We start from the raw sequence: 17,499 nt of genomic DNA on the forward strand, positions 1-17,499 counted from the left end.
GTCAGGTCCGCGCAATTTGAGAAGACTCCGGTGTAGAAGGACTCTCCTATATTGAAGGCTTTGCGTTGGAAAACGTGCTCTGGTCCGCCTAGGAGTTCAGTGGCGTCAAGTCGGGAGCTCTGTGACTCGCGCCAACCGCACCAATTAACAAACTCCAACGACCAACGGCTGTGAGTTTTTGTGTGTGTGTGTTTGACAAGGACGACATGTGGCTCAGCACACGGAATACATTCTCTGCCGGAGTACACTCTACTATCAAACCGTACCCCGTGCGTTATCAGTGGCAGTGGCATATTTGGCTGCTGCGGCTAGACCTACGCGACCAGCTCTACCACCATCACCCACTCGGTACTAGGGTACTAGGGCCGAGTGATAAGCCCCGAGCACCGGCCATTTAAGACCGACCCGGACCCGATCAAATATCTCGGTGGGACGTCCCCCAAGCCAAGTCAGCTCGCGGCTTTCGTGGCAGCGACTATTTTCACGCCGGCGAAGAAGAACTCTTCCTGCCGGGTGATATGAATAAACGTGCACCGAGCGAGCGAGCGGGCGCGGTATGTTACGTAACGGAATGTTGCGCACTAGAAGCTCCACGTCGCGTGTAGCAAGCGATGCAGCGATACTGACAGCCGCCCGACGCCGCTGCTGCGCTTCGGTCCAATTTTGGTCCGAGACGTTCCGAGAGAGAGAGAGAGAGAGCGAGAGACCGCCGGAATCGCTCACACAGAACGATCGGTGGCCAGGCCTGTTGGGTGTCTTGCAGATGTTGCTGCCCCTGCCGATTGCTGTAACGGGGTCCTCCTTCTCCGGGTTCCGGCCACTGGAGCACTTTTGGTTTACGCGGCTGGCCTGACCTTGGCAGAGGTTACGTACCGGGAGCGATGGAGTCGGGAGCAGTGATCCCGACACGACCCGTGTTTGGTCCGGTAAAGGCCGGCTTCGCTGACACCAAGGGTACACACCTCTTCCTCTCGTCCGGTGTTGGTCCCGTAGTATTCGGCTTCGGGGAGTCTACGGGAAACCCCCACCCCAGACCAGTAACCAGATCTCGGTGTTACCTGGGATGTGGACCTGGGACATTAGACGGACGGCGCTTTTGATGTAGACGGCGCTTTGGTGTAGTTCGGAGCTCTTTCGACCGTCACCAGTTCGTCGCAGAAACACGTCCCGATGACGTCAAACAGAAACCAAAAGAATCGACGGTCGAGGAGGCTAGTCCAGTGATCCAGACCTAATCCACTGGGGATGTCTGGAAGGAGGGAGATAGAGTGTCGATGGCGATCGGGGAGTTACAGACTGGGGCTTGCTTGTCTTGGACCTGCTCTACCGTCCCGGACTAGGCTAATGCCAGCTGTGGTTGCGTCTTTACCTCACGATAGAGAGAGAGAGGAGCGCCCACCGGTGCGAAGAGGCGGAACGATTCACAATTGCCTCCGTCTCGGCCCCGCGTATATCCAGGAAAATTCGGTCTCACCCTGCTTTCGGTCTGCACCTGCTACCCTCGCCAGCTCGCTCGCTCTAGAGACCGCTCCGTGACCATCTAGGGACATTTGAACGAGGGCCAACGCAAAACGGCAACACAACACACATGGGTGGCTCGGTGTGTCTGTGTCTGTGCGAGGTGCGAGTGCCCTTGAAGGCCGATCGTGTACGAGATCGAGCAACGTTGTTGAAGTTGGTTTGGCAGCTTAACGACGCACCCGGATATCGATCGGTGCGGCGTTCGCCCACACAACAGCCAAGAACGGCTGCGCTGGCTGACAGTCCGGAGACTAACGGACCAACAGCAGCAGTCCGGAACTGTCAGTGAGCAGCAGGAAACAAGGCGGCCTCCTCGGGACGTCAGACTAGCGATTGGCAGTTGAGGGCCGCCGCCGCCGTCAGCGTTGCTCGGACGTACACAACACCTATCACCTATCAGCCACTTCCCAGCACACACCCCGCTACCCCCGTCGAGCCTGTGCCGGTACTATGGTCCCTGGTGCTGCTGATGGTCGGGGTCGGGGCAACTTCAGTTGGGGTTTTCCGGCGGACCTAAAAATAGCGCCCTAAACGTTAACAGCTCACTGCACAGACAGAGATTGCGTATGCATTGCCGGCGTACGCATGTGTGTGTGTGTGTGTGTGTGTGTGTGTGCGGGAAAAGAATTGCAAACGCGCGCGCTGGGAACGACAAGTCTGTGGCGAGAAGTACAGGCCCGGAAAGGAAGATGCAATTGAAAATGAGTTAGAAACGGGAACCAGGCGAAGCAGAGGAAGCAGAGGAAGCAGATTCTAGCATAGGGTGATCCATCAAGTGTTTTGGGTTTTTAAGCTACCGAGCTACTTGACATCTAAAATGTCAAACTTCTTCACTCTGGGAATTGTAAACATTGAGTAAAAATTTTGACAGTTACGAAATGGGGAAGACATTGAAAAAACCTAATTTCCAAAGTGGTTCTCAAGTCTTCAACTGAAACTGTACGACATTTTACTCATTTCCGCCTCGGTGGAATCTCATTTCCGCCTTTCTGATTGCGGTTCTTTGGCGAAACTGGAAAACTTGGAAAACTTGGACTTGGACTTGGACTTGGTGTCAACAGGACGGCGCTACGACGTGCCATACAGCCGTCGGCCGATCTTCAGAAGCCAAGAACTAGATGGACCACCCTGCTAAAAAAAAAACGACTGACGGGCTGCTAAAAATATCATTCGCCGTTGTCGTTGTCGAAAGTGAGATGCGGCAGACATAGTCGTCGAATGCTTGAGCCGCGCGGCAACCAACCGCACCAACAATCATCAACCGTCACCGAGAACCCTCCGAGGTCCTCCGATCTAACCGCCTTCGCGCTGTTTGGTCCCCCTTTCTGCCAGGTGTCGAAGGTATCGTCCAGCAGCAGCAGCAGCACCACCACTACGCGCACCGTTCGCGCTGGTTCCGGTTCCGCGGCAACACCGGCCTCGGCTACATCGGCCATCAGGCAGGTGTCCATCGACAGCCTCGACCAAGTGTGGGACGAAGCCGTGCTAAAGCAGTTGGTACGTGTGTGGTACTGGTGGTGTACTCCTCAATCTCCTCCCTCTCTCTCACACACGCTCCCGCTATCACTTTGTTCTTCGCCCCCAGCTGGAGCAGTCCACGAGCTACGACGATCGGCGCAAGATTCGGGCCCGCATCCGGCAGATAATGGCCGAGAAAGAAGGTACGACCCATGCACCACTCTGCGTCTCTATATCTCTTCCTTTGCCCCACTTTCTGACACTTCGTCCTCCCGCGCCCCATCGCCCGTCTTACCATCATGGCGCGTGCGCGCTGCCTTGGGAGTCTCAGGGTTTGGGGCGATGCTGCTTGTGTTCGCCGCCATCAGCTCGGTTTTCTTTGCCGCTCCCCGATGCCGGCCCGACTTTCTTTCCGTTCTATTACTCGAGTATGACGTACGAGTATGTTTGTTATTGTTTAACTTTTCTGTTACCGTTTTTTCGTTTTCTTTTCTGTTATGGCTCCCTGTTACTGTATTGCTCGTGCTTTTTTTTGGTTACGTTTCATTTACTTTGTTTTCATTTCGATTCATTTGTGGTTCTTTGGCGCGCTCCGGGAATGATGAAGAGACTGTCATTGCCGGTCAGATCTTTGCTCGACGTTACCGGTCGGTTGATGGTTTTTGTTCTAGCTTTCTCCCCCGTTTTTGGGTGGTCTTTTTTGTCTACTTCTATTATCGGCTGCCTTCTGATGCTATCAAACACGCCCACCCGAGTGCCCTCCATTGGGCGATTATTCGTTTTCTGATCACAGTATAGGAAAACCCCTCGCCAACCATGTACCAGGTTGTTCAATCAAGTTTGCGCGTTCGATGAGAAAAACATAATTTTATGGTTTGAAATCCATTTCATTACTCAGTATGGTCTATCTGCAACAACAATACATTTGTTCCAATGAGCTTCCAATCCGTGAATGCCCTGATCCCTGAAGTGAGAATCTGGAACGGGGTGAAAAATTGTGTTTTCATTAATTCATGGATTTTTGCCATTCTCCAAACAGCTCTCGTGACACGAGAGGTGTGCCCCCCGCCCCCCCCCCCCCCCCCCCTCATGGGTTTTTGAACGGTTCCACCCATCCCCTCGAGAAGTCTGCGCAGTTCCGGAGGCCCACAGTTGGCCAATCGTTGGCCTTCGAAATCTCGCTCTGGATAGACTAGACAGACGAAGGATCTGCGTACCGGGTCTTTTGGTCTTCGGGTCTTCTTCGCCACGTGCCTCGTCCACTTAGGTGTCCGCTACTCGTTAGGGCGTGTTTCTGCCTCTCGCTCCCTCTCTCGTTCGTGTTCTCGACTCTACGCAATTTACTTACACTCATTTTCTTTTATTTTTTTGTTTCTTGCTTTTCCATTTCTTCCTATTCCTCTCTGCCTCTCCCTCTCTCTCTCTCTCTATCTATTTCTCTCTCCCTCTCTCTCCCTATCTCTCTCTCTCGTTACCCTGATGCGCCTATCCTGCGCCCTGCTGTTTGATTTGTTCATCCTCTCCTACATATCTCTCTCTCTCTCTGTGCTATGTTTATGTGTCATTTGTGTGTGTGTGTGTGTGTGTCCGTGGTCCTCGGTTGTCATACATCCATCCCCCCCCGCCACCCACCAAAAACCCTCCCACCCGACCTGTGTCACCTGTGTGTCTTGTCACCACCTCCGCACAGCATGCACCGACATCGTCGCCAGTGTCACCGCCGACCTGCAGCGGGATCGCACCCTGCAGCAGCAGACATCAGCGGCCGCCACCGCAGCGGCAGCAGCGGCAGCAGCGACGGCAGCGGCCGCCAACGGAGGGTTGCCACAGGGTGAGTCACTGCTGCTGTTACCGTTACTGCAGGGCCTGCTACTGAGCAATGCGGCCGCCCTCGGCTACCATTTGCCGGTCCTAGCGGGCCTCACCGGTCCACCGGGTGTTGGTGGAGCTAATCATGTTTGTAGTGCTGGTGGTGGTGGTAGTACTAGTAGTGGTGGTAATGGTAGTAATAGTAACGCCAACCTGCCCCGAGAAGGTGCAGGCGTTGGGAACGGTGCAGTAGGGACAGCGACGACGACGGCGGCCCTGCTACCGGTCGAGGACTCGGGCACCGAGTCGGGCGAAGATTTGCGCCTGTTGGCCGCCGGCCTCCACGAAGCGGCGCTGCAAACCCACCCCAAGGGGGCGACGGTGGGGGCGGCAGCCCCCCCGGCCGCCGCCCAATGTTCGGTGCTGAGCGAAGTGACGGCCGCTCTCGAGCGGCTACAGCGGACGCTGCGCGGCGAGGGCGGTGGCGGGAGCGCCCCCGATGTGATGCAGCTTGACACCGAGAAGCGGCACGCCCTGCTGGCCCTCGTCGCCCGCCTACAGGAGGGTCTAGGGCAGCCGGAAGCGATGGCGGCGGCCGCAGTGGCTAGAGGTGGTGGGGTCGTCAGTGGCGAAGGAGCAGGCGGTGGTCCCCGGCGGTCCTCCGCTGAAGCACAGTTGGACGCCGGCCAAAGCCGCCACCGAGTGGTGCCGGGGGCGGCAGCACCGCCGACAAGTTCACGATTCGGCGGTGGCGGTAGCGGCGGAGGCGGCGGCTCGAAGCGTCGCACCAACCGCAGCAACCGCCACACGGTGGGCGTTAGTCGTGAGGAGCTCGCCGATGCGAGAAGGTTCATCGAGGAGATGGTGTTGGTGAACGGTACGGTACATCAGTCGGCGGCGGCGCCGTTGCAGCCGCCGCAGCCGCCACAACCCGTTGCCACGGGGGTTAGCGAGAGGCCGCCCCTCCAGAAGCAGCCGGCGCCGCCGCCGCCGTTTGCGATGAAGCGCCCGAGTCAGTTCGTGCCGAAGGAGATGCAGAACGCACAGACGGCCATCGACAAGCTGGTGCTGCCGCCAGCCGCCGTGCCGCCGCCGCCGCCGAAGAGCGCTGGCGGCCCGCCAACGGTTCCGCCCCGGACGGCCGCTGCCAAGGCGGCCAAACAGAAACTACTGCTGAGCCGCCAGTCACTGAGCGTCGACCAGGTTCAGCCGCCCACCGCGGCGGCCTCTAAACCACAGCCGCCGCCGCCGCTGCAAGGGCCAGCCGCCGAGCAGCACTTCCGGAAGCCGACACAAACGGCCGCCCAGCGGGCACTGGTCAAGAAGTACTCGTTCAACGACGGCTCCAGCTCGGACGAGGAGCGCACGAAACACGCCCACCGAAAGCCGGAAGAACAGCCGCCGGCGGCGGCGCCGCCGAGTAAGACGGCGGAACAGGTGGTGCTGCGGAACAAGAGCACCACCACGCCGGTCGTCAACACGGTGCAAAGGATGGTCAACCGCGAGGTGAAACTGCAGCCGCCGGCGGCTACGGCTGCCGTGGCGGCCAAAGTCACGGCGGCCAAAGTCAACAAAGCGGATGGTGATCACCATCACCTCAACAAGTACACGAGCAAAAAGTTGCGCATGAAGCGCGCCAACACGATCGACATCCCGAAGAAGCTGCTTCTGACGGGCGGCTACGACGACGACGACAGCGATGGATGCCGCACAGGGGAACGCAGCACCACGACCAGCACCACCACCACGAAGCCGCACCATCTATCGCCAGCGGCGGCGCCGCCGCCGCCGCCGGTAGAGGTGCCGGACTTTAAGCCGCGCACCGAGAATGACCTCAAGTTCATGGCCTTCCTGCAGCGCCAGGGGAAGCAAGGGCAGGCTCGCCAGGGCTGGAGCAAACCGGTGCCGCCGCGCGAGCACGCCGGGTCCAGTAACTGGACGAACAAGTTCGACCACCTGAAAAGCAACTTCGAGCAGTCGGCGGCTGCTGCGGCGGCGGCTGAGCGGCGCAGCCTCTCGGAGCTGCCGCCGCGTCACGGAGCGCCCAAGGCATCGGCGATGCACTTCTGGCGGAACCGGGCGGCAAGCGGTTCGTTCGACGACACCGAGCCGCCGCCGCCGAGAGCGGCGCCGCCACCCGTCCTCGAAGGACGGCTCGTGCTGGGGGCGCGCAGAACCGGGGCCGCCAGCGGCTCGACCAATCAGTTCTCGCACGCAGCCGCCTCCGTCTTCAAGCCGATACCCCGCAAGCTGGCGGTGGAGGTGGCGGCTGGTCCGGAGTCACACAAAGCACCGCAAACCGCCGTCGTCAAGCCGATCCCGGCGCACTCGACCCCGCACTCCACCGGCCTGGTCAAACAGTTGGTAGCCGCCGGGTTCCACGAAACGGTGGCGGCCGTCAAGCCGGAGCCGCTGAACGTGCAGCTTGGCCTCGTCCGCTCGCTAGCCGCCCAAGGCTACCAGGAACTCCCGTACGTACCACCGGCGCGTCTCGAGCGCACCCCGACGCATAACGTCCTGAACTACCGACCGCGTCCGGACGGTGCCGGGATTGAGCCGCCGCCATCAGCCGCCCCGTGGGCGGCTAAGAAGGGCACCAGCACGGAGGGAGAGACGGCGGGGCGCGTGGCCAGCATCGCGTCGACCAAGTTCACGGCCAACCCGTTCGGGCACAGCAAGGCAACGCTTCCCGTACAGCCGCCCCTCACGTACCACGGTTCGCTCAAGTACAACGAGAAGCCGCTGGCCTATCAGGGAGCCGCCGGCGGCGGCGAGAAGCGGCCATCGCTGCCGGACGTGTCGACGACGATCGCGTACACCTTCACCGACTACACGCAGCCCACCTCCGTGTCAACGTTCTCGTTGAACCGCAGCGATTCGCTGACCAACCCGGACAACGAACCGCTCGTCCTGACGAGCTTCAATTCGGTCTTTAGCCCCCCTTCGAAACAGCCGCCGCCCGTAGCGGCAGCCATCAGCTATCTGGCCGTGAACGTGGACCAGCGTAGCTCGTCGTCACACTCCCCGGCCGACGACGGGGACGACGACGACGAGGACGACCTGGAGTCGGTCGACTCGCACGAGATGCCGCGAGCCGTCTCGAAGGTGATGCAGCTTCCGGTCAGCCAGCAGGCGACCTACTCTGGACCAACTCGCCAGCAGCCGTCGTCGCAGTCGCCGCACCTGGCCGTTCGGTCGGGCCGCGGTTCACTCATCGCCCAGAGCCTGCAGTCGACGCTGAAGAAGCTCAAGGACAAGAGCCCGACCCCGCCATCGACCATCAGTCAGCCGCCGCAACAGCCGCCGCAACAGCCGCCGCAACAGTCGCCGTACCGTCAGTCGGCCGCCGTGGCGCCGCCGCATGCCATCTACAACAACGTTAGTCACCAGCAGCAGCAGCATCCCTTGGCACGGGCGCGCTCGAGCCACACGCTCGCCTTTGGGCCACCATTAGCCGCCACCCATCAGCCGCCGCAGCCGCCGCCACCAATCGGTGGTGCTTTTGGTAGTAGTAGTAGTAGTAGTAGTAGTAACAGTAAGCAGCGCAACGTTGAGGCGTACTTTGGCGGCTATTCGATGGGACGGGCCGCCTCGAACCACAGTCTCGCACCGACGACGGCGACGACGGCAGTGCTACGTGACAAGAGCACCCTCCTGGGCGGCTCACGACCGGCCCCCGTTCGCCCCGTTTCGTACGCGATCGGCGGCTACTACGGTGCTACGGGCGGCTATCATCCGCAGACGGCCGCCTACCACTTCCAACGCACGCCGCTCGCCCCAACGGAGGCTGTCGGCGGCGGCGGCGGAGGCGGAAGCGGAAGCGGAAGCGGCAGCGGTGGCGGTGGCGGCGGCTTACTGCGTAGCCGCACGATGCCCCACATACCGCTCGGCAGTCTGGCCCTGCTCGATGAGAGCAACGTCGAGGACGCGTTCGAGGAGCTCATGAACCAATCGTTCGCGGTCTAATCAGTCCTCAGGTGGTGGTGCTTGTGGTGGTGGTGGTAGTAGTAGTCAGCAGCAGCAGGAGCAGCGGTGGTAGTGTGCGTGTGCCACGTCACAGCAGCAATCGGTGCGGCCCTCGCCACATGGTCGCCAGCGTTTGCCAAGCATTCCATTTGTGCATCCTTGCGCACATCCTCTCGCAGGTGTGTCTCTGTGTGTGTGTGTGTCTGTCTATGCGTGTGTGTGTGTGCATATGCGCCCGAGAAAAAAGGAATTAGCGGCGCGCGCGCATTTTCTCTGATCTGAGTTCTGTTGTGATGTGGTCGTCGTTACGGTTTTGATCGTCCGTCTGCGTCCGTCTTCTGCGCCCCCCCCCCCCCCCCGTCTCCACCGCTACCTCTCCGATTTCTCCGCCGTTCGAGGGTGCTGGCCACTCGGCCATCGTTCACCAGCTCCAGGGTTTCGCGGTGTCTTTGGGTGTCCTCGGAGATCAGCCTGCTCAGCCAGCCATCCGGAGCCACAGTGCCAGAACACACCACACCATCCACACGATCCATCCATCGAGTCCAGACTACCAGGCACATCCGACTAGTAGCAGCCGTCTCTGTGTGCGTGCGTTGTTAGAGCACATCGCTTCGTTCAGTTTCGTGAGTTTCGAACCGCCTTTTTTGCTCGCTCTCTCTCTCTCTCTCCCTTGCCCCCTTCTCGCTGTGACAATGATCCCCCGTCCCACCGAGCCCTCCCCACCGGTAGCGTGTTTTTTTGCCACCTCTGTCCACGTGTGTTTTTGTTGTTGTGCTGTTTGTGCTGTGCTGTGCTGTAGGTCTAACACTTGAAAAACGGACTACTTTTCAAAGAAATCGAGATCGATCGCTATCTCCCTCGATTTCTCCCTCGCTCTCTGTTAAATCGTGAATTCCCAGATGCAAAAAAATGTTCGTCTTTTGAAACAAACCTCCTTAGTCCTCCAATTTCGACTTCCTCGTAGGAAACGAAGTGCTCTGGTCAGCCAATACGTGTCTCATCGATGAAAGCGAATGATATTCGGAAGGAGCCAAGTCAGCGTGGGGGATAGCAGCTCCCATCCAAGTGCTTTGATTGTATCCTGAACCAGTTTTTCTTTGTGGGTCATGGAGGCGCCATGCCATGGAGCAACAGGCGCCTCCATTTCGCACAAAAAGAAACGGCATTTTGGTCGTTTATCGATCAATGCATGGCTCAAATTGGTCATTTGTTGTCAGTAGCGATCTGAGTCTGAACGGTTTCATCAGGTTTTGGGAGCTTGTGCCAAAAAAAAAGCTTGCTTCCTTTTTTTGGAGTCCTCCGACGCTCGTTGTTTGTTAAATCAAAATCGCCAGTTTTAAGTCGTTTAAAGCACTCAAAGCACTGCGATCTTCCAAAAGCAAGCTTCGACAATCATTTGATTCAATTCTGTAGCAGTTTTCTTCAACAGGTAGCAGAAAAATGAGAATCCCTGCATAACGTCATTTTCAGGCACAAAAGTTGCCGTGGTCTAACCCTTTCAAAGGACTTTAATTAATTTTGAAATCATTTACCTGTTATTTTTTTTTTAAGCATTTCTATTTTTTAAAGCAAAACTAGTAGGTCCAAATTGACAGCTAGAGCCATCTTTTTAACAGTCCGATTCTCAAGTTTTAGACCTGTATGTGTGTGTGTGTGCGTGTGGGGGGTATTTTCGCTACCGCCCCTCCATTTTTGTTTGTGATCCCGAATGCTGCTGCACCGTGTCCCGGCTGCATGTGCCTATACCCCCCCCGTTGCCTGCGCCACCCACCCGGTGTGTGTGTGTGTGTGTCATTCACTGTAGCGCCCGTCATGTCTCTTCACCTTCATCTTTCACCACCACCGCCGTCGAGGCCGTAGGCCGCGCTTTCGTTCGGCGCCGGGGCTACCATCGGACCGACAGCAATCACTCACCGAACGTATCACCTCGCCGCCAAACCTTGTCCGCGGGTGTGGCGGCTAGTGTAGAAACCGAGCCCGAGCCGAATGGGCACCGCACCATGCTCTATGCCGCCACATATATGTATTTTGTTGTGTTTTTAGCTTTGTTTTCAGTCTCATACTTATCGGTTCCACAGGTCGTTCCTTTTTTTCTGTTTGTTTGGTTACCTATTTATATGATTTAAGTTGTATTTTTTAAGTTTGTTTTCATCATTTAAACTACTAGCTCTGTTAGCGGTACTTGTTTATATCTCCTTACTTTCTCGTTGGACCTTTCGTTACAGCGGTTATTCTTATAATTTATTTGTTTTCATTTACGTTTATTAGATATTTTAAGTTTCACATGCGTTCACTCTGTAGGCTTTCACTTTGTTTGTTGAGTTGTTTATTTGACTTTTGTGTTTGATTACTTTGGAGCTCCTTTCTTAGGTTATCTTTTTTTCCGTGTAATCCTAACTTCTTGTCTTAATGTTGGTACCGGGTTTTTTTTCTTTTTTTTTGTTTGGTTTGTATATTGTTTTTCTTGGTTTGCTTTTCCGTTTTCACTCCTTTATTTTGTACACTCTCTCATCCTCCCAAATAGTTTCATGATTTTGTTTCTGGTTTTTGTTTAGTACCGTTTGTTTTATGACATTTAAGTTAAACCGCCACCCCCCGCCCCCCCCCTTCCTATACCCCGTATCTCATGCTACACGCTTACTATTACGCCCGGCACTACAACCCTGCCCTGCCGGGGCGCTCAGCACATCCATTCCTAAGCTAACCTTTTGGGACTCTGTTGTTGTTTCTCTTTTCATTCGTTCGCTCGCTCGCTCGCTCGCAGCAGTTCAGCAGACCACGCGTACCGTCGCGTCCAAGATGGAGTCGCAGGATGGCGCCACCGTGACCACGCGCACAACCGGTAAGCGGCCGTTACCCGATCCGGCATGCATCCTTACTCAACTCTTGATGCCGATTTCAGTCACTACCAAAACGGTTGCATCCACGGGTACCCCGAAACCCATGTCACCGTTCGCCAAGTTCCGGCAGCTCGATAAGCAGAACTCCGTCTCGTCGCAGTCGCCACCCAAGTAAGTGCCGATGCTTGCCTTAGCCGCAACGCTAAGGACTAGGAGAGGGCCACTAGCCTGTGCCTAATGTATGTAGAGGTATCTCCGAGGTACGGTTAGCTTAGAGTTGAGCTCGTAGCCAGTAGGTGACCAGCCTTTCTTACTCCCGGACAGCGAGAGAAAGCACGAGCAAAAGGAGTGTGAGAGAAAGGTAGAGATAGTAAGAGAGTGTGGGAGAGAGAGCGAGGTAGAGATAGAGGTAGGTGAGACCGTGTGTACCCGTGTGATAGGAGTGACTAACCCAGGAGAAAGGAGAGCTACACGTAGTAACCAACCTCTAACCACTAGCCACCAGTTGGCACCAAGTAGCATCCTCTCGGTAACAACATTTCCTCCAGTAACACAACCCCTTTCAGGGGACCCCTTTTTCGTTTGGTTCGAGTCCCAAAATTTCCGCCCAACTCCAAAAACCCGCCCACCCGCCCGTGCAGCGATCCAGAGGAGACCTCATGGTCCTGCAAGAGTTCGCGAACGCTCGTTGCCGATGGAGATCGTCTAAAGATCGCAGGACGACGAGTTGCTCTCATGAGCGCTGCGCTGCGTAGTTCTAGGTGTACCAGAGGGGCCCGACCAAACTAGTCATAGTAGCTCGTAGGCAATCCGCCATTCTCTCCGTCTCGTGCGAGAGATGTGGGAGTGGAGGGGGGGGGGGGATACCTGCTCAAGAGGCATTCGCCGATTGCGCCGTCGGGTTCTTTTCTAATCTTCTCTCTCTTTGTTTACTCACTTTTGTAATGTCTTCTTTTCTTTTTCCTTCTCCTTCTTCTCTTTCTTTTCTTTCTTTTTCTCGCTCCTCTCGTTACACACATACACACACACACATCTGTTTCCCACACTTACAAAAACGATCAAACTATATCTCGGTGTGTTGGTATGTTTCGGTGTTTTCTCTTCCTCATTTGGTTGGTTTTTTGGGGCCAAACAAACGTCTTTGCTACAAAACCCACCCACCAAACGCGCCCTACCTCTCCACTACCGCCACCCCTCCCTTTGGCCCTCTATCTGCTGCTGCCGCTTCCCTCCTTTGTTAATCACCCTCTCTACTCACTCTGGTATCCCCTTTCCAACCTGTTGCTAACTCTCTCTCTGTTGCTGTTGTTCCGTCGTCCTGGACGTTGCCGGTAATGCCCTCCCATGCGTTCCCCGTTCGCCCCACCAAACGTTGGCTTGGTCTGGATCCGCATCATAACCCCCGCACATCCCACTCCCGCGCACAATCCGCCTCCGCTCGTGAAAATAGCTCCCCGAAAACACCTACTACTCCAACCACACCGTCTGCCGCGATGATGGGGCCCATGTTTAAGTTTACCGATCCGTCACTGAACCGTCGCGCCGCTACTGTTAAGGATCAGTTGTTGCAGTGGTGCCAGATGAAGACTAAGGAATACGAGGTACAGCCCACATTTTCATATCAGCCTCCCTCCCTATATCCTCTCCGCCGACACATGTTAAATAATCGCAAAAGCCAAAAAAGCCAGAAACCATAGGCCTTTTTTCTTTCTCCCCCTCGCTTTCTCTCTTTTTTTCTGTGTCTGTCTCCATTTCCTGCTTGTCTGCGCCACGCGCCACCCCCCCGTGTTGGGGTCGTCCTTTTCCATGCATCCTCCCGTTCTGTTCGTTTCCTTCCTCTCACTTTTACTTGTTTCTTGTTTTTTGGTTGCGATTTGCTTTTCTTTTCTCGTGCCTATTTGTCTCTGCGTGTGTGTGTGTGTGTGCATGTGTGCAGGTTGAAGTTTAATCCGAAGCGCGTTTTTTTGCCTTGTGTTTTGTTGCTTTTGCCGTTCTGGTTTGACGTTTATGGTTTTCTGGTTTTCACCCCCCCCGTTCTTGATTGTTTCTGTGTTTTGTGCATTCTGTTCCTGGGCTGCGTTTTAAATCTCTTTGTTTTCTTTTGGTTTGTTGCTACTAGTGGTTGGATTGATGTTCCTTTTCGATATTCCTCTTGGTTTGTTTTATTTCTATCGTCCTTCTTTTGGTTTTAATTTATTTTGTTTTCTTGATCGATATCGGGAAACTGGATCGGTATCGGCTTCGCTAATTCTGGAACTGTAAATTTCATTCGGAATACGAAATCGAAAACGAACTGTCCGTAACGCGTCATGATTCTGCTTTAGCTGGCCATAACCCCACACAGTGTGCAGTGTTTTGGTGCGTTTGGACCTTTTGAAGGATTGTGTGACGTCTCATTACAGTTTAGCTGGCATTTGAATTGTTTTTCAAAAACGATGCAGAAACTGAATGTGTATTAGTTCTACGTGGTCTTTCATTACTGGCGGCCTTACATGTCGCAGCTGTCTCAAACAAGTTAGGTGCGAAGTATCAACAAAATTCCTCACTTTTATTAAAAACTCCTGTGTAACTTCTTCTTCTTCTTCTTATTCGGCAACAACCGATGAGCGGTCCTGCGGCCTGCACCAGAGACAATGTCAATCTCTGTTGTTTTCTGTAACGGTGTGTGTAACGGTGTGACAGCGACGAGAGTTACCGACTGCTCTATCAGCTATGTATGACTAGCCTACGTTGAGCCTACGCATCTGACAACTGGATCAATCGACAACAATACTTGACAAATTGTCACTGAATACTGTTTGTACATGAAAGACCTTCTAGCTGACCCAAAAAGAGGTTCATGATCACGTGCGTGCTGAATGATCGGTGCGTCGGTGCTTATCTTATAAGTGGTCACAGCTGTACATACCACCTCCCTCACTCCCTCACTCCTCCGACGTATACTTAGTGCATACACCTGCGTCTGTCGTTTCCGCCTGACTGCTACTAACACCATCGGGGCCACCGGGCACCCGAATGGCCAGAGTTTATCCCGCAAGAAGTGTCCCCGGAGTGTGGTAGGTTACTAACGATTGGTGGTAAATAATATGCTCTAGCCTACTAACGACCTTTTGTTTGTGAGCTCTGATGCGAATGGCGGCAGCACACGATACTCATCATTAGTTGGCTCCCGGAAGTCTGTCAGTGTTTGCCACACACACCCTAGAGCCTAGAGACTACTATATCGCCGCCATGGTTTCCGTTTTTCTTTTACACCACATCGCCCTTACAGAACGTTAAGATAGACAACTTCTCCACCAGCTGGTCAGATGGAATGGCATTCTGTGCACTGATTCACCATTTCCTGCCAGATGCTTTTGACTTTAGCAAACTAACACCGCAACAACGACGCCATAATTTTACACTCGCCTTCCGAGTGGCTGAGTAAGTATTCCATGCGGTTCCCGCGGTAGTATCACTGCCACGCCGAACGCCGAATAATCAATGGTTTCGCTTCCTCTCTGTGTTTTTTTTTTTCTTTCTAAACAGTGAAAAAGCCGGGATCGCGCCCCTGTTGGATGTTGACGATATGGTTGCCATGCGAAAGCCTGACTGGAAGTGTGTCTTCACTTACATACAGTCGATCTATCGGCGATTTAAAAATGAGGACTAGTAGGACCGCTGGACCCCGACAGAGTGAAAGAGCGCGGGAGAGAGATAGAGAAAGAGAATGCTAGAGGATGACAACATTGCGGACCATGACGAGCCCCACAAAACGCCGTTGTAATGTAAAGTGTTTTTGTTTTTGTTTTTTTTTGTTTTCTTTTTAAATCTGAATCAGACCACTGTCAACACCGATAAACGAATGAAGATTCCATCTGAGTGGTCGAACGCCTCGAAGAGGTTTTTCCCCTTGCCCAACCAGGCCCGCGCGGTGGTCCGTTTGAGGCCCCCCCACCCCCCGTGCCCCCCCAGTTGTTGATTTATGTTTGTGATGAGTTAATTTGTATGCGCGCCATTTTTTACCACATTATTCGCGAACCCTTTTTGTCGTATGTCGACACACTTCATATATTTTAGTGCGACTGCCACTATCTATCTCGAGCGTTGCGACGTCGATGTACACAGAGCCCAGGGGTCCACTTCTATCGTAGCACGTGCTTCACCGGCAGTAGTAGCAGTAGACGGAGCGAAAAATATTCACCACCAGTACAAACCGATCACATCCATCAGAACCTTAGCTTATTTTTTTCTTCCATCGAGTAGAAAAAAACTAATGATTGGTTGGTTGGATCGGTTGTTTCGGGTAGCGGGGGCGATCGTTCTTCGCGTGCGCGTACCGGCGTGTGCACTTACTCAAGAGCATAAGTACACGGCAGGCGGGGAAGCGAATATCATCCCATGGTCCGCCGTGCTACGCCCAAGAGCCCGCCCATTCAGGCCTGAAGCTACTACTAAGCTGCCGCTTGAAGTGTGCCATCGCTTGCAATTTATCCCTTACTATACTACCACGCTGAGGCGACGAGGACGAAAAGTACGGATTTCATAAATAATCATCGCTTAGGACACTCCCGCGATTGGGAGAGATATTCTACAGAGCAAGAGAGTGAACACAGGTGAGAGAGAAACAGTAAATGATATGATCCTTTGATGTAAGTGGTCTCAAAGCAAGCGAATGGAAATAACGGTGAAGCGGAGAGAGAGACAGAGAGAGAAAGAGAGAGAGAGAGAGAAAGAAAGAGAGAGAGAGAGAGAGAAAGAAAGAGAGAGAGAGAGAGAGAGAGAGAGATATGGCCTGAGGTGATACAAACAAGAAACGAAGGACCGAAGGCGACAACGGGCGAGCCCAAACAAATGCAGGAACCACACCAGCTCGCAGCATCGTACACTTGTGGCCGAACCGAACATACTCCACCGGCTGAATCCTGTGTGTGGCTGTGTGTGCTGAGCTGTTCTGGGCAGTTAGATACCGGATCGGTGATCCGGATTGGTGACCGAACGATTTGAATCTTTACTGAATTCACCTATTTGAATAATAGCTCCCTATGCTGATCGTAACCGGAACCTGAGAGCGAGAGCGAAAGAGAAAGATGAAGAGAAGGAGAGAAAAAGATAGAGAGAGAAAGAGAGAGAAAAAGAGAGAAAGAGAGAGAGAGAGAGGGAGAGAGAGAGAGAGAGAAAGTGATACCGGGACCGGTTTTTGCCGGTGCATCAGGCAACAAAATAATTTATTCGAGTCACTCCTTATACGAGACAAAACTAATAAGAAGAAAGTGCATCCTGGAGGCTGGCCTGGTCCGGTCCAATCAATCATCTTTTTTGTACTACTTTTTATACATTGTTTTATGTTTTTTTTTAAATATTATTATTACACTATCAACGATCTATTATCAATTACTGCGCTGTTGCTTACTTACTTGCCTCGTACAGTTAATAATATATAACCGCAAGAGCGCATTCAGGCATTGCGGCACAGGGCGGCGATGTTCAGTTTTTTAGACTATATAAACGTTCAGCTTTTACGCGTGTAACCGCCGAGCCCTTCTGTAGCCCTCAGCAATCCGTACTCTCTACCGGAAAGGGAACTATGTACCACGCTGCTTGTTCCGCGACGGAAGATCTATCTGGGTAGCGAAAACAGAGGAAAAGCACCCGCCTACACACTGACGTACTTTACGAAAGTTAAAGAAATATAAACTAAATTTAGAACAGCAATCCGTGCCTAGTTTTTCATTTCTGGGCACATCCGCGTTATTGTGCTGGTTGGTCTAGGAGAACACTTTACGGGTTCCACACCTTTCCACAACAAAATACAGTTTCTAGAGCCGTGGCGTGGCGACCAGAATCAACAGATGGGCACGAGGAGTTGGCAAGAATGGAAAAATAAGTCCAGCCCAGTGTCCGGATAACCGTGCATTCAATGTAC

The 17,499-nt window shown here is 54.1% G+C and overlaps 2 protein-coding genes across 3 annotated transcripts in view; both read left to right on the forward strand.

Moving 5' to 3' along the window:
* Positions 1–8,754, forward strand: part of LOC128278482 (uncharacterized) — a 29,643-nt gene extending 20,889 nt beyond the window's left edge. The window contains exons 5-10 of the mRNA XM_053017217.1: positions 2,854–3,018; positions 3,107–3,182; positions 4,670–4,767; positions 4,810–4,873; positions 5,015–8,555; positions 8,682–8,754. Coding sequence (XP_052873177.1) covers positions 2,854–3,018; positions 3,107–3,182; positions 4,670–4,767; positions 4,810–4,873; positions 5,015–8,555; positions 8,682–8,754 — 4,017 coding nt within the window. The remainder of the gene's footprint in view (positions 1–2,853; positions 3,019–3,106; positions 3,183–4,669; positions 4,768–4,809; positions 4,874–5,014; positions 8,556–8,681) is intronic.
* A 107-nt stretch (positions 8,755–8,861) lies between these two features.
* LOC128274001 (smoothelin-like protein 1) lies at positions 8,862–17,280 on the forward strand. 2 transcript variants are annotated; one of them, XM_053012095.1, is made up of 6 exons: positions 8,862–8,933; positions 11,519–11,596; positions 11,657–11,765; positions 13,045–13,195; positions 14,866–15,017; positions 15,123–17,280. In XM_053012095.1, the coding sequence occupies exons 2-6, from the start codon at positions 11,554–11,556 to the stop codon at positions 15,244–15,246; spliced, it is 579 nt and encodes a 192-aa protein (XP_052868055.1). In that variant the 5' UTR covers positions 8,862–8,933; positions 11,519–11,553; the 3' UTR covers positions 15,247–17,280. The 2 variants fall into 2 exon arrangements, with proteins under 2 accessions (XP_052868055.1, XP_052868049.1); XM_053012089.1 differs by lacking the exon at positions 8,862–8,933 and adding an exon at positions 9,243–9,377 and having other exon boundaries at positions 11,522–11,596.
* The last annotated feature ends 219 nt before the right edge of the window (positions 17,281–17,499 follow it).

This window comes from Anopheles cruzii, chromosome X, assembly GCF_943734635.1.
Source record: "Anopheles cruzii chromosome X, idAnoCruzAS_RS32_06, whole genome shotgun sequence".
In the NCBI taxonomy this organism is placed as follows: domain Eukaryota; kingdom Metazoa; phylum Arthropoda; class Insecta; order Diptera; family Culicidae; genus Anopheles; species Anopheles cruzii.